At 34.0% G+C, this 23,448-nt stretch overlaps 2 protein-coding genes across 2 annotated transcripts; both read left to right on the forward strand.

Moving 5' to 3' along the window:
• The first annotated feature begins 118 nt into the window (after positions 1 to 118).
• LOC132562667 (potential E3 ubiquitin-protein ligase ariadne-2-like) lies at positions 119 to 22,123 on the forward strand. Its single transcript, XM_060227421.1, has 15 exons — positions 119 to 206; positions 1,955 to 2,239; positions 2,690 to 2,757; positions 5,361 to 5,424; positions 7,521 to 7,671; positions 8,992 to 9,113; positions 9,787 to 9,896; positions 10,293 to 10,410; positions 11,438 to 11,488; positions 12,280 to 12,325; positions 12,830 to 12,957; positions 13,200 to 13,343; positions 14,071 to 14,139; positions 15,810 to 15,893; positions 16,431 to 22,123. The coding sequence occupies exons 2-15, from the start codon at positions 2,000 to 2,002 to the stop codon at positions 16,500 to 16,502; spliced, it is 1,467 nt and encodes a 488-aa protein (XP_060083404.1). The 5' UTR covers positions 119 to 206; positions 1,955 to 1,999; the 3' UTR covers positions 16,503 to 22,123.
• LOC132562674 (uncharacterized) lies at positions 6,634 to 7,254 on the forward strand (the record flags this gene model as incomplete). Its single annotated transcript, XM_060227430.1, has 2 exons — positions 6,634 to 6,861; positions 7,108 to 7,254. Coding segments are annotated over exons 1-2 (375 nt in total), but the record flags the coding sequence as incomplete, so codon positions are not given.
• Positions 22,124 to 23,448: the final 1,325 nt, after the last annotated feature.

Here is a 23,448-nt window from a genome sequence, read left to right on the forward strand (position 1 = left end):
TCAGCCAAATTGGAGTCTCATCTGCGTTTCAATTTCGCGGGGTCTGTCACTAAGCGTTTCAGTGATATTGCTGGAAAATTTCTAAAGACGTCACATCCGTTTTGGAAGGAAATCTTTGTCTGTTTGTTATTATTTGACAGTGGTGTGATTGGTTTTGTTAATCTTAATTTTTCAACATTATAGTGGACATTCTCGGCCTAGAAAAGGTAACTCAATATTTAGTGTGTCGATTTTTGCCAAATATACCTGAATATATATCGGATTTATTGGTAAAGTGTTATTCATAATGCCCATGGGGTCTTCGCTAAAATATTACGCATGCCATGTTGCTATGAGCAGGTCATTTTCTTTTAACAATAAATGTATATTTATGTATCAGAGTTTACTTAATTAGGTCTATTCCCATCATGCAAAATTTTCGTATAGTGTAATCTTTTTGATGAGAAAATATGGACTCAATCACGTGTACTACACTCGACTGTACGAAAAAATACGCAGATAATGGGTACCAAAATTGAAACGTCACTAAATATTTTATCTGTAATCACAGTATACAGGATTATTTTATTGTGCTGATCGAACTTTGGATGTGGGCCATTTTCTTTATTGGTTCGCAAGAGATATGTCCGTAAAATTGCACTTTCCTAATTGATGAACCAGCTGATCAACCAAGATCACTTGTCTTTTGACCAAAATGTATTGTTTGGCTTCTTAATTCCCAAATGTGCATTACGTATATACTTCCCTTGTTCCAATTCTCTTGTTTCTAAGCATATAATTATGCAATAATCTTGATTTTTTTTTGTGGGTTTTGGACATTGCTGGTCAATATTGTTACATCATTATCCGGACTTTCATGCACTTATAGGTGTGTCGATACACGTGGTTATTTATACAATCGTGATGTCATTATCATATGTCAAAGAGGATGTTAATATTTGACATGAAACTTTTTCCTGTTTTGATTTCATAAAACATTTCTTGAATAGGAAGCACCATTAGTCTCAAGTGATTATGTTTTAGATAGTCTAAGGAAAAGGATGATGAAACAACCATTTACAAATACATAACATATGTACTTCATTTTTCACCTGGTCTCTCCAAAAGGCTTCCATCTGGATAGTATTTCCCATCATCCATTAATAAGGGTACATACAGAATTATAGAAGTTGTACCAGACTTAAGGATTTCAAGGAATTGTATATATGTGTTGTTCTGGATAAATTGTATTGCACACTGATTGATATGATGATATTTGAGATTTAATCTTCTAAAGAATAAACAAGAAAGACTTATTTTGCTTTGTGGAGTTATTATCCAACACAGCAGCAACCCCTACTCCCTTCCTCTCCCCTCTTCTCCCAACCCACTGTACTCCAGGTATTAAAAAATAACACCTTCTTGTATATAATTATATCAGGAAAGAGAGAGATTTGACACCTTTCTTGGATGTTCTTTTATTAAGTACAATTTGTATTTGAAATGAATGAATATCAGTTTAATTAACATCCACTCAGTTAGTTTCTAGCATATTCATATACATTTTTTTAAACATGATATTCAACTGTTTGAATATATTGAATGTTAATAAATTTGTCAATGTTCATATTGCAGTGACAATCTTCAATTTGTTTTCATGAATCTTTTCAACTTGTTTATAAAATAATGGGTCCTGCAATATCAAATTTAAGTATATTTATTTCTAGAAATTCTGAAAGTCCCAAAAATATTCTACCAGTTCAGGACTCTTAACTCGCATATAGATTGATCATGGATATTGTAAATTAAAACCATTTTGCAAATAGATTTTTTAAATGAATAATTTCTTAATAAAAGCTGTCAACTTGACAGAATTATCAGAAACTCTTTCCTTAGGTCTATAATCTGGTTTAATTTGAAGCCAAGATGTTCCAGTCAGTAGATTATAAGTGTATGTTTAATGTTCCTGTTTCAGTGGATCTGGTGGTGTAGAGTACTTCAGACAGCCAGGGAGACAGAAATGTCTGTGGAGATGAAAAGTCAGGATTCAGATAACGATTCTGACTATGATCAATCCGATCATATGGACGAAGATGATGAGGATTTTTGTGGTTACTATGACAACGACACAGACGACCTTGACATTGACAGGCCAAAAAAAACAGATGATCCAGAATATTTTGAATATGAACTGTTGAAAGTTGAAGATGTTGAAAGATTGCTCAATGAGGATGTAGAAGTTCTATGTAGCTATCTTAAGGTAAATTCTAAACAATACACAACATCATTTGTCCAAGATCATTAAATTCATGAAACAGTCATTTGAATGAGTTCACTGTCATCATCTCCAAAATTGATAATTGATACATCAAATTTATGTAATATTCTTGGAAACAAGGACACTTACCATCTGGCAAATGATACTGCCTGTTATCTTTATATACTTAAGGAACTGCAAAGCTGTCATTGTTCTTGTGTTTTTAGGTAAATCCACATCTAGCCATTGGTTATAATAACTGTCATTGTTCTTGTGTTTTTAGGGTAAATCCATCTCTAGCCATTGGTTATAATAACTGTCATTGTTCTTGTGTTTTTAGGGTAAATCCACATCTAGCCATTGGTTATAACTAATGTCTTTGTTCTTGCTTTTTTAAGTAAATCCACATCTAGCCATTGGTTATAATTAATGTCATTGTTCTTATATTTTTAGGTGGATCCGCATCTAGCCAAAATGCTGCTCCAAGTCCATCATTGGAAGAAAGAATTAATTATGGAAAGGTGAAAACAAAGTAGTTTACACTTAAAATAACTTCTGACCTTAGTATGACCTGGAATTTTCTGGTCACATATAAAATCAAAGAATGGTCAAAGATTCTAATTTGACGTCTTCTGGTATTTTACTCTGTCTAGACAGTTAAAGAATTTGATATTTAAGAAGAATTATGCTAATTATATATCTCTTATTGATCCCTGATTGACAGTATCAGCATTTTCAAGCAAAACCAAAATAAATGAAATTTTACTCTACCTTCCTCCTCCTCTTCTTCCTTCTCTTCTTCCTCCTCCTCCTCCTCCTCCTCCTCCTCCAAAATAACAATTTTTTCTTGATTAATGATAATTGTGTAAACACCATAGATATTGATACATTGTAAAACCTGAAATGAAAGTTTTGTGATTGTCAAAATGAACTCAAATATACACTTTTACCCCAAAAACAACTGCATTTCTGTTATTTCTCAAATTCTGTTTTTTTTTATTGCGATCCCATTTTGTCTTGTGTCATAAACTTTATCATTTTTACTTCTTCTGGAAAACTCCTGAACCAATTTCAATGAAATTTTTCAAATATCTTCCATGGCTTATGGTGCACCAAACTTGTAAATTATATGGTCCCCAACCCCAAGGGGCCTGAGGGGCAGGGCCAAAAAGTGTCAAATTAATTGAAACTTCAAAAATCTTCTTCTCAAATCCCAGGTATGGTAGAATCAAGTTCTCTACATGGATGGAAAGGCCTTCACATGCTTTACCAACATTATAAATTTCATGACCCCAGGGTGTCACATTTCCCATTGGAGAGGGGGTAAAGTTTTGTATAATTTTTATAGGAAAATCACAATTTTTAACATTATTTGTTTATTTTCTATTGGAAATAGTTCAAACCTGGATAGAATTATTATTTTAAGAAGACAGTTTAATGAGATGCACATATCAACCTTGACAAACTCCCAGGGGCTGATAGGCAGTGTTAAAAGTGGGTCAAATTGGCACATATCGACCATGACGAACTCCCAGGGGCTAATGGGCAGTGTTAAAAGTGGGTCAAATTGGCTGAAATTTCAAAGACATTCTACTGTTCCTGAATGGAAGATTTTATGCAGGAAAATTCAAATCTTGAGTGAAATTTCTTTTAATTCAAACTTGGTTAGAAGCTTTAGCTTGGGACAGCAGGTAATGTATACACAATTTAGATTTGTATTATGTATACAATATAGTTAAAGTTATATAACTCTTTTTAACAAAATCATTTCTATGACGTGTTACAAGAACCATTGTGACACAGGTGACCATTAAGGCCCTTGGGCCTCTCGCTTGTTTTGTATTTGTATTTGTCCCCAAAATACACCAAAAGGTAAAGTTGATGTAATCTATGAATTAAGACATACTGTATATATGTACTTAAGGAGAAACTGAGCAAAAAACAATGAAGCTTGTTGGCGTATGTTGTTAGAATCTGGAGATATTGTATGATGGATATGTTGGGGTGTTCAGTATGTGATCTAGATATTTATCAAGTGAAATGTTGATGATGATGGTGTCAGAGAGTTATACTGTAGCTTATGTGACATAATACCGCAGAAAACAGGAATATTGGTAATCGGAAATGGGAATATCGATTGCATCAATTATATTATAAAATTTTTTAGTTACATTGAGTGTGTGTATTATATTATATTAAATCATCAATACCTTCTGGAGTGATATTTACTGTATATGTTATATTACCAATATCTCTAACATTATATTGAGTGTTTAAATAATATTGATTTCTTTTAGAGTTACAGAAGTATACATTATATTACACCATCTTCCATTAGAGTTACAATGAGTGTGTGACCCACATATACATTATATTACACCATCTTCCTTTAGAGTTACAATGAGTGTGTAACCCACATATACATTATATTACACTATCTTCTTTTAGAGTTACAATGAGTGTGTAACCCACATATACATTATATTACACTATCTTCCTTTAGAGTTACAATGAGTGTGTGACCCACATATACATTATATTACACTATCTTCCTTTAGAGTTACAATGAGTGTGTGACCCACATATACATTATATTACACTATCTTCCTTTAGAGTTACAATGAGTGTGTGACCCACATATACATTATATTACACCATCTTCCATTAGAGTTACAATGAGTGTGTGACCCACATATACATTATATTACACCATCTTCCTTTAGAGTTACAATGAGTGTGTGACCCACATATACATTATATTACACCATCTCCCTTTAGAGTTACAATGAGTGTGTGACCCACATATACATTATATTACACCATCTTCCATTAGAGTTACAATGAGTGTGTGACCCACATATACATTATATTACACCATCTTCCTTTAGAGTTACAATGAGTGTGTGACCCACATATACATTATATTACACCATCTTCCATTAGAATTACAATGAGTGTGTGACCCACATATACATTATATTACACCATCTTCCATTAGAGTTACAATGAGTGTGTGACCCACATATACATTATATTACACCATCTTCCATTAGAGTTACAATGAGTGTGTGACCCATAATATCAATTTTCTTCTAGAGTTACATTGATTAGCTTCCTTTTACAGATACAAGAGAGATCCTGCTAAATTCCTTGTGGATTCCAAAATTACACCAGCTGTCAAATACAAGGTAATTTTATAGTTTATTAAACTTACTGAACGTAAAATTCACCTCTATAGTAGATTGATTATCTTGTAATTATATCCAGACATCACAGATTACGGTAAATGTATCATACAGGTTACAGTCAGTGTATCATACAGGTTACTCTGTCAGTGTATCATACAGGTTACTCTGTCAGTGTATCATACAGGTTACTCTGTCAGTGTATCATACAGGTTACAGTCAGTGTATCATACAGGTTACTTTGTCAGTGTATCATACAGGTTACAGTCAGCGTATCATACAGGTTACAGTCAGTGTATCATACAGGTTACAGTCAGTGTATCATACAGATTACAGCCAGTGTATCATACAGATTACAGCCAGTGTATCATACAGATTACAGTCAGTGTATCATACAGAGTACAGCCAGTGTATCATACAGGTTACAGTCAGTGTATCATACAGATTACAGCCAGTGTATCATACAGGTTACAGTCAGTGTATCATACAGGTTACAGTCAGTGTATCATACAGGTTACTCTGTCAGTGTATCATACAGATTACAGTCAGTGTATCATACAGGTTACTCTGTCAGTGTATCATACAGGTTACAGTCAGTGTATCATACAGGTTACTCTGTCAGTGTATCATACAGGTTACAGTCAGTGTATCATACAGGTTACTCTGTCAGTGTATCATACAGATTACAGTCAGTGTATCATACAGGTTACAGGAAGTGTATCATACAGGTTACAGTCAGTGTATCATACAGGTTACAGTCAGTGTATCATACAGGTTACTCTGTCAGTGTATCATACAGGTTACAGTCAGTGTATCATACAGGTTACAGTCAGTGTATCATACAGGTTACTCTGTCAGTGTATCATACAGGTTACAGTCAGTGTATCATACAGGTTACAGTAAGTGTATCATACAGGTTACAGTCAGTGTATCATACAGATTACTCTGTCAGTGTATCATACAGGTTACAGTCAGTGTATCATACAGGTTACTCTGTCAGTGTATCATACAGGTTACAGTCAGTGTATCATACAGGTTACTCTGTCAGTGTATCATACAGGTTACAGTCAGTGTATCATACATGTTACTCTGTCAGTGTATCATACAGGTTGCAGTCAGTGTATCATACAGGTTACAGTAAGTGTATCATACAGGTTACAGTCAGTGTATCATACAGATTACTCTGTCAGTGTATCATACAGATTACAGTCCATGTATCATACAGATTACAGTCAGTGTATCATACAGATTACTCTGTCAGTGTATCATACAGATTACAGTCAGTGTATCATACAGGTTACAGTCAGTGTATCATACAGGTTACAGTCAGTGTATCATACAGATTACAGTCAGTGTATCATACAGGTTACAGTCAGTGTATCATACAGGTTGCAGTCCATGTATCATACAGATTACAGTCAGTGTATCATACAGATTACTGTCAGTGTATCATACAGATTACAGTCAGTGTATCATACATGTTACTCTGTCAGTGTATCATACAGGTTGCAGTCAGTGTATCATACAGGTTACAGTAAGTGTATCATACAGGTTACAGTCAGTGTATCATACAGATTACTCTGTCAGTGTATCATACAGATTACAGTCCATGTATCATACAGATTACAGTCAGTGTATCATACAGATTACAGTAAGTGTATCATACAGGTTACTGTCAGTGTATCATACAGGTTACAGTCAGTGTATCATACAGATTACAGTCAGTGTATCATACAGGTTACAGTCAGTGTATCATACAGGTTACAGTCCATGTATCATACAGATTACAGTCAGTGTATCATACAGATTACTGTCAGTGTATCATACAGATTACAGTCAGTGTATCATACAGGTTACAGTCAGTGTATCATACTTTTTTTGTTTGATGACCTCCATATCAAAGTTCTTTTAACTTTACATTTATTTATTGAAAACAGGAAATGTAAGGAGCTCTTCTGGCATACAAAAATAAGTACAATATCCTGATGTTATATATGTCGATCATTTGTTGTGTCATGGCCTGAAGGAGGTATTAAAAGATTGATTTTACTTACAATTATTTTGTTCTAATCTGATTGTGTTATTTTCCTGTTGAACAGAGTGCACCACTTGGGCTACAGAACACATGTTCTGTATGTTATAAAAAGCTGACAGCTGATCATTTCTGTCACCTTAGCTGTGGTCATGTGTTCTGTAGGGAATGCTGGGACAGCTACTTCCAAGTTCAGATTCAACAAGGAGTTACATCAGGTAACGTAAAGTTAGATAGATCCAACAAGGGGTTACATCAGGTAACATAAAGTTAGATAGATCCAACCAAGGGGTTACATCAGGTAACGTAAAGTTAGATAGATCCAACCAAGGGGTTACATCAGGTAACATAAAGTTAGAAAGATCCAACAAGTGGTTACATCAGGTAACGTAAAGTTAGATAGATCCAACCAAGGGGTTACATCAGGTAACGTAAAGTTAGATAGATCCAACAAGGGGTTACATCAGGTAACGTAAAGTTAGATAGATCCAACAAGGGGTTACATCAGGTAACGTAAAGTTAGATAGATCCAACAAGGGGTTACATCAGGTAATGTAAAGTTAGATAGATCCAACAAGGGGTTACATCAGGTAACATAAAGTTAGATAGATCCAACAAGGGGGTTACATCAGGTAACGTAAAGTTAGAAAGATCCAACAAGGGGTTACATCAGGTTCCAGAATACAAAGAGTCCAAATATTTCACCAGTAGGTCTTCATATAAATGATCTTGGCATACTTTCAAGGTCACAGGGGTCAAATATTTCAAATTTTGTAAAGAATTTTTCTCTACAAGTTCTAGTCACAGACCATATGATTATTATATCACTGTTAATTGATTCAACATCAATGTGAGTGATACAGGCCTGTTTAGCCTCTTGTTCAAAATGGCTTCTTGGTTTATATTGCTTAACAGCCAATCAAGAGCTAGGGTCATTTAGCGATAGCAACCCAGTGTGTTCGTGATAAGTGAGTGTGATAAGTGAGCATGTGTTGAATAGATAAGTTTTTTTGAGGCTGCGATATGTACGTATAAGCATCTTTGTGGTAGTGTGGAGCTGAAACAAAATTTATAGTGCTATCACACTGAAGCATATTGTCAAGTGCCCTCATTAAAATAACCCGCTAAAATGGCTTCTAGAAAATAAGCTAAGAATATGATATGCAGACAACCACAGTGCAGGGATATGCAGTCCCACTAGGCTGTAATTTCAATGAAAAAATCAAGTTAAAATTTTCATAATTTTCATGTAAATAGTTCAGATATAGAACCATTCAATGACTTAATAAGTTATAAGTAAATTATTAATGATTTTGTTGTATGGCTGTAGTTGAGTGTTTCACTGACGATTTTCAGCAGTTTTTATGTCATCATATCCTGCTGTTAATATTTTCTTCATGCTGAGGAAAATAAAGATTCATCGTAATTTCATTGAGGATGAATAATGTTTACTTTTGTTTCAAAAATGTATTGAGTGTTTGAAAGTTATATCATAGTCTTTATCATTGAAAAGTGATCATAAAAGATTTAACACACAGGTATTGAGTGCATGGAAAACAACTGCCACATCTTAGTACCAGAGGATTTCCTTTGTCGATCCCTGTCCAAACCCGAACTCCGTGACAAGTACACCAAACTTTCTTTCCTGGATCTTGTCAATGTAAGTATAAAAAAAATGGGGCAAAGCCACAATTGGCTGGTTCGCGGGATGAGTGCAATGTTATATGGTATTTATAAGACACTTAAGGGTGTTCCATTTGTTGAGTATGTCCGGAATGAATCCATAATAGGAAGTGCACATCTTCAACATATATATAAACATCCTTCTAAGTTTCAAGCTTCTACGTCAAAAAATCTAGGAGGAGTTGATTCTACAAAACTGGTACCCCTTTTCCCCGCCCGCCCGACATTCACCATACTATAACCCGAATTTGCACTATGTGCAACCCGGCCAATAAGCAGTTTCTATGTTCATTCTTTAGACAAACCAAACCCAACATTTTATAGTAAGGTTGTTTACACTGTAAAAATTCCTTTTTTACGATGTGAACTTATCTTTACGCTGAAAGAATAGAGTATCGGTCAATTTTCATAACCAGAAACATGATGTTGTTATGAATTCCCTGATGAACTTGATGTTTTTTCTGGAGTCCCTTTGTGTTAGCGGAAACTCCAGCTGAAATTATGTATGTGTATTATAATGCAAGAATCAAAGTTTACATGCAGATATCGCTGGGACAAGTGAACTTGCTCCAAGTCACACATTATGTGGTAAAAACCTAAGGAATCTTTAATTTAGTATTCCTATTTTGATTTAATATCTATTTTGACAGACACATCCACAGCTGAGATTCTGCCCCGGGCCAAATTGTTCCAATGTTGTGAGAGCCAAAGATACAAGGTCTAAAAAGGTTGACTGCGCTCAGTGTAAAACCATATTTTGGTGAGTACAGGATTGAAATAATTAGGTGGTAATTCAGGAAAGTAAAACCAAATTTTGATGAGTACAGGATTGAAATAATAAGGTGGTAATTCAGGAATGTAAAACCATATTTTGGTGAGTACAGGATTGAAATAATTAGGTGGTAATTCAGGAATGTTTGTTAAGGAACTAGACTAAGTGTCGTTTGTGAAAAATGTAACTATTTACAATATTACAGACCTAATGTAATTACTATCTTCCTTGTCTTAATGTGTGATTATTGATTTTCATGAATTGGATTTCATAATGAAACATGAAAGGAAGTTTATTAACTGTATCATTTGGTACTTAAGGAATGATTAAACAATCTTATGTCTTGTAACATAAATAAATCAACCACAATGCTTTTGGATTCAGCTTTGGATGTGGCATCGAATACCATGCCCCGACAGACTGTGCCACCATTAGGAAGTGGCTTACCAAATGTGCTGACGACTCAGAAACGGCCAATTACATTAGTGCTCACACTAAAGATGTAAGTGTGTTCTAAAAACCTTGAAATTCTGAGAAAACATTTTGTTTATTTTTATGTTTTTAATACTGCACAATGAACTTACAAGGATCAGTGTCACATACGACACAGTTCCGTTCGAACATATTACACAAGAGGCATTTCAAACCATGCTTTGCTTTTGTAGCTTTCTATTGTCAATTCAAATCTTCATCTCAGTCCTTCATTGGTCATTTGGATTTGACCTGATTATAATGAACTCTTTGTCATATGCCTTGTTCTGAGTAGTATATATCAGGTATTTTAAATGTAATTAACAGTTTTCTTGTTTATTACTTATTGTGGAAAAAACATACATAGACGTATAATGTATACATTCCGCTATTAGGGGCTACTTACGTTATCTCAATTCAACTCGCGATTAATTTACAGTATACATAGAGATAACAACACTCCAGTTAACTTCAGTATAGCTGGGAAATTGCAAATTGAAAGGGGGATTTCCCCTGAAACGTTTATCATCACATGCAAAAGGTTTAACCTATTTTGCATCATTATAGGCTGATGTTGATTTCAGTAAGAATTTGCTAAGTACTTTTTCATCCTTTGAAGCCACAAGTTCATTTTCCCCAACAAACATGATGGAGCTTGGCATATCATTTAATATATATAGTCTTCATCTAGGGAATACTTCTTCTTCTCCAGAGTAAATAAGTTTGAGTTGAATTTTATTGCAGGACTGGATGTGCTTTGGCAGACATGAGATTTACACATTTTATTATTTTATATCTGTGTATGTTGAGATTTCTTCAGTTTTAGTGTTGAATTTGTGGATAAATTCAGACAAAATCACTACTGACAGTACTATTTAATCCTCAGTATAATGTAGACCTAATGCATTGTATCTTAAAACCCCAAGTGTTAGGGTTAAAGGTTAAGTTATCTCTTCACATTATAAATGACCATGACCCTGGAATGTGGAGGACGATTGCCATGTAATCCGTTAAAAATTTTTTGCTGCTTTAAGAAAATGGTCTTCTCTGTTTTGTAGTGTCCAAAATGTCATGTTTGTATCGAGAAAAATGGAGGCTGTAATCATGTGGTAAGTTATTAAACCTGTCACCATTGTTCTGGTGAGTGTTCCTTATATAGATTTTTATGCCCTGACCATTATATGATTGGTTGAGAGGTAGTGGGGATGGCCTGTCATGTGACCCCTGCCAGTCCCTTCCTGTATTGTCTTGTTACATATCATTGTCATCTGATGCTTCCAAACACAACTGTGATCTTGGAACATGGTCCAAAGGTTAAGGTCACTGTTACTATTTATAGAATTTTTTAGACATTGATACAAATTTGTAAAGATTGGAGTCATTCATATCTCTCAGACATTTTCTAGTTGTTTGTCGTAGATGATTGCATTATAAAAAATCTATCCTAAAAAAAAATAACCTGGGTAAGTCTTGCATGACTTACCATAGAACAGCATTGGACGGGTAGGTCTTTCTCCTTATAGTAAATCAAATGAGACTGTTATATGTATATTATTCACATGGTTTAGATACTTAGAATACTAGATACTTAGAATACTAGATACTTAGAATACTCGATACTTAGAATACTAGATACTGATACTGACACTGATTTTATAAAAAGAAAAAAAAAACGAAATTGGCATTAATTAATAAAAAAATTATCTTTACTATTTCATAGATAACTTGATAGGGAAAATATGTTATTTTACTTGTCTATTTTACTTGCCAGAGATACATTTCAGAAATTGGATTTAAATTATGATTTGGAGCAAAACACCTCTTAAAATATACCATGTGATTAACGACAGATTGTCATATTGAATATTTTAAATGTGTCATTTCTGTTTTATTTTTACAGCAATGTACGAAATGCAAAAATGACTTCTGCTGGATGTGTTTAGGAGGTCAGTAGTTTATTGCTTGGTATTTCATTTGTCGATAAATTTGACCAGATTAACATTGATTTTGTCGGAGGAATGCATCCTTTGCAGTTTCTTTAGGGGAGAGAACTGTTGATGCTTAACTTTAAATAAAAGTATTCAAATCTGCTCCAGGTTAATAAAGATAGATAATATATATGATAATTTTGACATTATGGTCATTTTCAGCAATTTTTGTATGGAATTGTGTTGTGACAGAGTTCTTGATACCATTGATACATAGGCCTTGAGAAAGGCCACAAAGCACACTTCGTGAATATTAGCCGTAGAACGTTTTGTCAACTCGGTGCATTTACAAGGCTGTGTTACCTTGGCAGATGTAATACACATTCAGTAAACATGGGTGTATTGCTACTGACCGACCAATACTACACAGATAGAGACTAGCAAACATTTATGATAATTTCTCTCCACCTAACTGTGGTTAATCTAAATCCCTTAGATCAATGATTTGGTCATCATTTTCAGATTGGAGAACCCATGGAAGTGAATATTATGAGTGTAGTCGATACAAAGAAAATCCTAACATTGCAAACGAGTCAGTTCATGCTCAAGCCAGGGAAGCCTTAAAGAAGTACCTCTTCTACTTTGAACGGGTAACATTTTTCATTTTTATATTTTATTTGTTAAGAGAATGTTGTCAACTTAAGTTGAAGAATTTGAAGTATAAGAAAATTTCAAGATTGTGTAGACATTTTTTGTTCATCATGATAAGGAAATCAAGAAATTAATGCTAATTACTTAAAAATTAGCGACTTTCATTTGAAACCAACGATGAAAAAATAATTAAATTTTTCATTTTCACCATTCTTTCTCCTCCTTTACTATGTATATACAGTATGAGAATCATGCCAAGAGTCTGAAGTTGGAGGAACAAACACTGTCTAAGATAACAACTCGTATCCAGGAGAAAGTCATGAACAATTCAGGCACTTGGATTGACTGGCAGTACCTCCTTGATGCTGCAGTCCTGCTCAGAAAGGTATGTAAACAAAAAAAATCACTTCAAGGGAGGTAACCATACCATTTACTAAAAATACAAGATCAATTCAGCATTTATTTTAATTTGTAAAATTTTACATCAAATATGTAGCCTAGATAATGTTTTTATAATGAGACTGAAATAATTATCTGAAGAAGAGTATATTTTTATAGTTTCACTGATTATGCAAAATGTACAAGATGTACTGTGATAAACTGAAAAATGTATTATGACATACTGAAAAATGTACTTTGACAAACTGAAAAATGTATTATGACATACTGAAAAATGTACTGTGATAAACTGAAAAATGTATTATGACATACTGAAAAATGTACTTTGACAAACTGAAAAATGTACTGTGACCAACTAAGGAAGCCCTCTTTGAAAGAACTATGATTGAATCAGTATAAGTCAGCAGATTCCTGTCAGATATTGAGATGGATCAGCCTCATTTCTTTTCAACCAGTCTGGCAGAAACAGGAAAGTGCTTATTAAGTAGCTTTCACTATCTCCATGAAATATCTTAACCCTTGTCGTAGACCAGAAAAGCAGTTCACTTTAGAATTTCAGAACAGTACTTTCTTGATTGATAAACACAGAAAACAATTTATCCCACAAACATCACCTGTTAATCAATATTTATTAAAACTTCGATCTTAGGCTAAAAGGTTGCAATAGTGGGCGTATAGTCTGTTCAATAAATGAATACTTTTATCATTGACAGTGTCGTTACACTCTCCAGTATACATATCCCTACGCATACTACATGGAAAAAACAGCCAGGAAACAGCTTGTAAGTACATACAGCACATATTCTTTTTCTTAAGACTCGACTGTTCACTCTAATGAATATTTATAATGTGTTTAAATGCAGATGTATAAAATGTTTTGTTGTTGTTTATCAATTTGAACATTTCAGTCATTTTCGTGTACAGTGGACCTGCAATAATCGAGTTATTGATAGTAGGGAAAACTATGTAAGGAAATTTTTCGGAACAAATTTCGGTAATGTAAATTTGCAATCAACTGTCCAGAAATTCTAATTTTAGTTCCAGAACTATTTTTAAGGAAGGGAATGGACTTTTCATAGTAATATCAAGTCTATAGTCTTGACTTTTTTTGTTACAATGTGTAGGAAATTGTGTTCAGTCAACTGTGTTAGAGGTGGATAGGTTACTGCAGGGCACTGTTTAGTCATTACAACTGCTGTCGGATCATCATGTGATGCATTCACCTGTTGAACTCCTGTCAGAGTAAACAGTACTTCTACACAGGACAAAGTGAATTAATCGAAGGAAAATACCAGTCTTGCTCTGGTCTTGTTTTCGAAAATTTGGCAATGATTCCTGGATTATTTAATATGTGGTTACATAGAAAATTTTATACAGAGAGAAATGTTGTTACTCCCTGTGTAATGCACATCTTCGTTGATAGTAACCTAGATATAACATTTAAACGTAAAGTGTTCATGAGATAGAATAGGGGAAAATTGTAATTAACGCTGGATATGAATTATAAAAAAAAACTTGATCAGACTTTTAACAATGGGGTCATCGTCCCTCAATATTTCCACATAACTAACGCAAATAGACACGACACAGATGTCCTTGTTAGCAGTCAATTGATTCTTATGAAAGTGAATGGAGAGAAAAAAATGTTTTCATATTTCAAATGGCAGTATTTCATTATATTAAAATTTACAAGTCTCAAATGTGAATATATATTTATATGTATGTGTTAATCGTGCGGTCATTCTGACCAACCCAATAAAGCATGAGTGTAGAATACTCCTAGACGACAACAAATTGTCTTCCTCTTTGGATAATTATCAAGGCATATGGTATTCAAAAAGCATGGTTATTAAAGATTTGTTTTGTAAAACATTACTGTTGATCCCGAGCAGGTATTCAATGAATAGTCTGCAATACTGGACTTCATTCGATACAACTTTTCAGAGTTAATACTATATAGACATTCTGAAAAACCACAGCATCATTTAGACAGCTTTATTATCGTGTAATCAAAGAAATTAATGCTGGATATATTGATCACTTGACTGAACTCTTCAGTCTGGAAAATTCTCATCCAGACATTTTTGGCAGAGAGCAAAGTTGTCTAGATTATTGAGTGTCCGCTGTAATCCAACAGCTCCACTTAACAACCTGATCTATGATAATAAATAGTTTGTTTGAAAATCATAATAGCAGTTAATTGTTTATTTTGATGGTATTCAAATGTTTGATTATAAAGTGATACAATCTACATATTAACATGTGGTTATCTATGTTGTTGTGCCGTCCCTTTTTAGTGTAGAAAAAAAAATTCAGTTTCAAAATTTTCAACAGGAATTCAGTATTATTTTGTAGACTTAATTTATGGACATTGGTTTCCATGGGGATGAAAACCAGAATTTAATTTTTCAGGTTTTATGTGGTATGAATTTTATAGTTTTTTTCTTTTCAGTTTGAATATCAGCAAGCCCAGTTAGAGGCAGAGGTGGAGAATCTGTCTTGGAAAATTGAACGTGCTGAAATAACTGATAGAGGGGTAAGTGTTAAAATCTCTCATTCAAAGCAATCAGTATTTTTTTTTACAAACTGATCCTCTCTTGCTTACTATGCCTCAGTCTCTTGTTGTGTTCAATTGTGCACTGAAACGATGTAGGCCTCAAGTATGTCTAGTTATGCTCATTGAAGGGAGAGCATAAAGTTGTCCGTCTGTTGGTCCGTCATAACTTTGTCTGAAGCATCTCACAAAAATTACAAGAGGTATTAACAAGAAACTTCAGAAGGTAGATAGATCTCACTAAGGAGAAGTACAGGGTACAAGAACCATAATTCTCTCATGCATAATTTAGGTGTTTAGAAACTTAGTGTATACATTAGTCATACTAAGAGAATGTGCAGTATACCAAAATTATTGGGGCTGTGACTTCTTAATTACAGAATTATTGCCCTTTGATTAAATTTTGTGTCCATTAAAGTCATTTGCAGGGAGTATTCATCAGCTTCTGTGATGTTCTTGTTACTAGATGTTTCCTAGGCGACAGGATTCGTGTTTTTCATTGTTCTGTTTTACTTGTAGGATTTGGAAAACCAAATGGACATAGCTGAGAAAAGAAGACAGACACTACTCAAAGACTTTTTAGAAATTTAAAGTGTGTTCTAAGTCCACAGTGCGATAAACAAACATTTGACTCCAGTTTATGTAAGCTTGGACTCAGGGAAGGGGTGTTGGGCACCATGAAGCGTGGACTCGGGAAGTGATGGTTGACAGCAGGTGAGGACTCCGTCTTGTACAATATCATCTAATGTTTGAATTCAGGAATGTTTGTGCTCATTGAGCATGGCTTAAGATATTTGTCCTCAAGATAAGTGGTGTTAGATATTTCAGCCCATGGGACACGAATTCACATGGATATGCTCTTACAGAAAGCAATGGGAACCTGAATCCTGCATGGAAAATCAGCCTATCAAACTTACAGACAAGCTGGATATCTTGCCATAAGTAAACTAATGCTTGCGGTGTTGAAGAGGAATGGTAAAAATGTGAAGTGTTTGAGATATACTGGAATTGTTGTTATGTTTGTATGAAACAACACCTTCAAATGGACGTGCCAGGTTCATGTTTGTTTGGGTGTCAAACTATTTGAAGTAATTGAATGTTTTTTCTTTGAATGTATACGTAGTGCGAAAGAAATTATATTAATTTATGTAATCATTAATACAGTCAACGTACAATCAATATATATATATATCTCATACATAGAATGTATGACTGCCAGAATCCTGGTATGTGATTGGTGAAGAGATGTCACATGACCATGCTGCTCTTTGTATTACACCCATTACTCAACTTACTTCTGATGTTGCCCGTCTCAGAAACTGTATGGTGACACAAATCATTTCAGTATGAATACTTACTATTGTAAAACTTGATACGTGTCATGTTTTTTAGGTATGTCTTATTAACCTTCACTGCCTATCAGTTGGTAGTGTGTTTACAGGGTCTATAAAATAACACGCTGACCTCATTACAAGTCAGTAATGGTGTAGTTGATGTAGTTGGACCACTGGTTATAATGGTGTGATTATTGTTAGTGTAAATGTGAGATGGATGTGATTAAGTCTTCTGCAAGGCTAAGCTAACATTGTCAGATTTAGTATAAAATATCAGTATATATATGTATTAGGTGTTGTTAGATTCTAAATCTTCACATATCTGTGATTAGATGATAAAAATCTTATTAAAACTTCAACAATAAACTAAACATTTTTTCTTCTTGGAAGTGATGATCAATTAGAGCAGTGAAAAGTTTGTAGGTGTAGTTAATTTGTACCTGTAGGTACTTTGTACTCGGACTGATATCATGGTCATGTTCTCTTGCTACCTATTGTGTGTATCTAATTTATCTTTTTTTTAATAAGATGTTTCTATAAATTTTCATTAACTCAATGAAATTCAATGTGGTTCTTGATACTGTATGAAATAAAAGAAATCAGAAAATTATATATGAAAAAAATCAAGTAAATTTTCTTTTCTTTCAAGTTAGTCTAAAATGTTTGCTATGAAAAAAGTTTTCAGTTGACAATTTCCAAAAGAATAATCTGTGACTGTGATGTTCACAAATTGATGAGTATCACTTCAGATTTTTTTTTAATAAAGAAAATTATTTGATAGGTTGACATTCCAGAAATTATGATACTAGTGATAAATAGTTATTTATAGCGATTTTTTTACCCGTCTTTGATGAAATTCATGTTATATTATTGGTCAGAATGACATTTCACAGGGACTTGTAATAAGATTATATGACACAGGGACTTGTGATTAAGATCATATGACACAGGGAATTGTGATAAGATTATATGACACAGGGACTTGTGATTAAGATGATATGACATAGGGACTTGTCATAAGATTATATGACACAGGGACTTGTCATAAGATTATATGACACAGGGACTTGTGATTAAGATCATATGACACAGGAACTTGTGATAAGATTATATGACACAGGGACTTGTGATAAGATAATATGACACAGGGACTTGTGATTATGATATGACACAGGGACTTGTGATTATGATATGACACAGGGACTTGTGATAGATGATATGACACAGGGACCTGTGATAAGACTATGTAATACAGATTATATAATCAAAACTATTATGTTTATTCTATTGTTCTAAACTTTTGAAACTTGATTCTGATATTTATTATTGATTATTCCTATTTGTCAGACGAAGAAATGCACAGCTGGTCATAATTCCAGACTTTTGTGTAAAGAAAATCAGTAATTACAAGTTTTGGAGTCATATAGAAACTTTTAAGCACTGAAGAATTTCCTATTGCATCTACAGTTCATCAAATAGCGGCTATTTAAGAGTATTATCATCTGACAGGCATGGCAATATGTTACAGCTTCAAACAACTAATTATAGTGATGTCATAATCAGTTGATATATAATCCAGTACACAAGACCCTGTGTTAAGTTACTAAACACAGATTGACACCTATAGTAAAAACCTAAAGCTATGATAAAATGCCAAAATGTTTGTCCTGTTAAATATTTTTTCCGTATTTTGTGTGATTTATTTGGAATTTTCACGTGACACATTTTATAGTGCCATATACATACCCCTGTAGAGTTTTTTTATTTTTCTTTTGAACATTTTATTCACTGTAGTTAAAACAAACTAATGTTTTCCTTTCATCATGTTTCACAATAGTAATTAACTTATAGAAAGAAACTTACATTCTAAGATTGTATCACCATTTTTATTGAGAAATGAATCCAGAAGGCCAGCACGTAACAAACAACATCTGAGTCAAAATTAGGGAGTGGGATTACAAGTGTTACAGGACAATAAGTCCAGAAAGCAACATAAACCATTGATTCACATTCAGTAGGATCACTGGACAATAAGCCCAGAAAGCAACATAAACCATTGATTCACATTCAGTAGGATCACTGGACAATAAGCCCAGAAAGCAACATAAACCATTGATTCACATTCAGTAGGATCACTGGACAATAAGTCCAGAAAGCTACATAAACCATTGATTCACATTCAGTAGGATCACTGGACAATAAGCCCAGAAAGCAACATAAACCATAGATTCACATTCAGTAGGATCACTGGACAATAAGTCCAGAAAGCAACATAAACCATAGATTCGCATTCAGTAGGATCACTGGACAATAAGCCCAGAAAGCAACATAAACCATAGATTCACATTCAGTAGGATCACTGGACAATAAGCCCAGAAAGCAACATAAACCATAGATTCACATTCAGTAGGATCACTGGACAATAAGCCCAGAAAGCAACATAAACCATAGATTCGCATTCAGTAGGATCACTGGACAGTAAGCCCAGAAAGCAACATAAACCATTGATTCACATTCAGTAGGATCACTGGACAATAAGTCCAGAAAGCAACATAAACCGTAGATTCACATTCAGTAGGATCACTGGACAATAAGTCCAGAAAGCATAAAGTTTGCCAAGAACAGGTCTGCTGGGAGAATAAAATATGTAGAACATTGAGACGTGAAAGAAATCCCTTGTACCCTTGTGCCCTTAAGGACATCCTGTGTATTATCCAATTAATTTTACTTGGACTGATTTTACTAAGACATCTGGCCCCTGTATATAGGTATTCAAATTTAATTTGCCACCTGGCTTCTTAAATGCAAAAACAACCAAGATTGCACGGTCTGTCCTAGTGCATCAATCCCTAGTAACTTCAGTAACATTTGAAATATCTGACAGGTATAACGTTAAAGATAAACACAAAACAAAACCAGTTTTATCTGTAAATGTTTTTGTTATGATGACAAACCATTTAACAGTGATCATGAACATTCAGATGTGCAGTGATATTAGGTTTTTGATACACATTTTCCCTTTAATTCAGTATTTTATTAAAGTCATTGTTAATTGCATCTGCCATACTCCAGAGGTTGCAATCACTTTTGCCCTCAGAGAGTGAAAGTGATTGTAACCCCTTGCGTATCGAGGATGGTGCCAGGGATACAGAGTGAAAGTGATTGTAACCCCTGGAGTATGGAGGATGGTTCCAAGGGTGTAGAGAGTGAAAGTGAGTGTAACCACTGGGGTATGGAGGATGGTTCCAGAGGTACAGAGAGAGAAAGTGATCGTAACCTCTGGAGTATCGAGGATGGTTCCAGGGGTGTAGAAAGTGAAAGTGATCGTAGCCCCTGGAGTATGGAGGATGGTTCCAGGGGTGCAGAGAGCGAAAGTGATTGTAACCCCTGGGGTATGAAGGATGGTTCCAGGGGTGCAGAACGAAAGTGATTGTAACCCCAGGAGTATGAAGGATGGTTCCAGGGGTGCAGAACGAAAGTGATTGTAACCCCTGGAGTATGAAGGATAGTTCCAGGGGTGCAGAACGAAAGTGATTGTAACCCCTGGAGTATAAAGGATGAGCGATTGGTAGATTATCAACTTGGTGCCATTTTAGTGAGATTTTTTGTATGTTTGTTAAGACAAATAAAGTCAGTAATAAACTCACATATAGTAGTGTGATTGGTTTCTGAACATTTTTAATGAAAAATGTCAAATGTTTATCCAAAGCAGATAACAAAATTTGCTATCCATTTTAAAATAGTAAATAAAAAAATTGACATGTGAAATATTTGAAATCAAATTGATCTTAATCATTACATTTGATTATTTCTCCACCAATGCTAGTAGTACCTTTATCACCATGCTATATAAATTCCTGGCTTTAATCGAGTTTGTTTATAAGAGCTTTGGTGGTATGTTTTTAAGACATTGTTATCGTCCATTAATATCCTTTTCTATTGGTGTGTGGTGATCATTGATTTAATTGAATGACTGTTGTTTTTGATTCATCTGCTTAGTACCTAAATACTTAAAAACCAGAAATAATCAAAATTTGGTGATTCTGTCGATGCCAAAGAAGTGCAACAACAGTGGGGGGTTTTTTCAAATCATTTTTAAGCAAAGCTGTTTGATATTTTTGATCTAAGGCTGAATGCAGCTATTTTTTTTTAGTGACATGGCTCCATAATGTTAGAGAGGTAATGGATTTTTTTTCCTGTATTTTCTTTAAAGAGAAAGAAATTATATATCACTGTTACCACTTTTACGAAACAGTTTTAGGATTTTTTGAGCATGGGTCATTCAAAAGGTTAAGTATAAGACATTGTTTGACATATTTAGGTACTAAGTAGGTATAAGTAAGTTATATTTGTTTATCATGTTTTTTTTGGTAAATGATGACTTGTTATCAAACTTGTATAGATTTTATCATGAGTCAGTCATACAAACAGATATAGATATGGTTGACCACATGTCCTTTGTTTTTATAATGAGGGCATGTTGCTGTCGTCCCACGATTATTAATATGCCCACACGGTGAATTAAATACAAAGAGTGTCACATGTTGAAATCAGCGTGTACAATATACAGGTCATACAGTAAGAATATATCTAATATATATATCCAGTCCACTCCATTTTGAAGAGCTACACATCTGGTGGGATTTTATTACAGATAAAATCACAGGGACTTGGAATGAATTCCCAACCCACAGCCCATATATACTCTAATATGTATGGAATGTGAGTTAGGAATTTGTGTGATGTTGCTGTGAGGACAGCGAGTCGCTGTGGTAACGATGAATTGTTGCAGGGGTAATAAGTCGCTGTAGGGACAATAAGTTGCTGTGTCGACATTAAGTCTCTGTGGGGACAATAAGTCATTGTGGGGATAATAAAGTGACAATAAGTCTCTGTAGGGACAATGAGTTGGAGTAGTGACAATAAGTCTCTGTGGGGACAATAAGTTGCTGTGGGGATAATAAGTCACTTTAGCGACAATAATTGATGAAGACTATTTGTATTTTCCTTTCATTTGTCAATTTTCATCTTCTCTATATTATTCTTTTTTGTCTCCTAGAAAAATACTGTACTGTCTGGACTTTTATAAAACCTTTTTCACCTTGAGAGAGTGACAGAGCGATGTCCTGTTTCTAATGTATAGTTGGATATTGTAGTCTCTTTCTTACCTATTACCATGTCTTATTTATTTTTTTGATTCATTTGTTAATTATGGATAATGTGAAGTATAATATATAAACCATATTGATCATTCTTTTAAGTTTTGTTGATGTGTATTTAGTATAAAATGGAAAAAAATTTTGAGAAAAAAAAATAAAAACAAAAATCATGTTTGTGTTTTTCTGTTGTCTTTAATACAATATTGTTTATTAAACTTATCTATTTTAGAATGATTGTAAACAAATTACTTTATTCATTCTTGTTGGCCTGGTTTGAAGTACATAAAGTGTAATTACTTTATTCACGCTTGTTGGCCTGGAGTGAAGTACATGAGGAGTTATTCCAACTTACTTTATTCACTCTTGTTGGCCTGGAATGAAGTACATTAAGTGTTATTCCAACTTACATTATTCACTCTTGTTGGCCTGGAGTGAAGTACATGAGGAGTTATTCCAACTTATTTATTCACTCTTGTTGGCCTGCAGTGAAGTACATGAAGTGTTATTCCAACTTACTTTATTCACTCTTGTTGGCCTGGAGTGAAGTACAGTCTTACTGTTGGGGTAAACCTATGTAGTCAGGCAGGTGATCCCATACTTTTCATGTTCATTTGGGAAATTGAAGCACAGGTGCCTAGGTGAAAAGTAAGTGTATTACCACTGCGTCACCTGACCACCCAATATTGTCTATAAATTAGAAGATTTTATGACAGAAGTGTAAACAGCATGGCGCTTTTCCATAGTAATTCAACTGACAAAGAATCTCTGTTAAGGGTGTTTTTTTTCCTTCTAGTTTTTGAAATATATCTTTTTCCAAAAGAGTTTTGCACCAAGAGATAAATGAAACAGATTTCATGAAAATGACATCTGATAAATGGATGAAGAAGAAAACAAGAAATTCTTTTATTTTACAATTTTGTATTGCGTAACAAAAATAAAATTACTGTTTATATATATATTTATGCTTACATATATACAAGTTACAATAAAACTATCACAGAAACATATTTAAAACTGAATTTCTTCGACTTTCCTACAAATGCT

The sequence above is a fragment of the Ylistrum balloti genome, unplaced genomic scaffold, assembly GCF_031769215.1.
Source record: "Ylistrum balloti isolate Yb309-2 unplaced genomic scaffold, AGI_CSIRO_Ybal_v1 Utg371478, whole genome shotgun sequence".
NCBI classification, from domain to species: domain Eukaryota; kingdom Metazoa; phylum Mollusca; class Bivalvia; order Pectinida; family Pectinidae; genus Ylistrum; species Ylistrum balloti.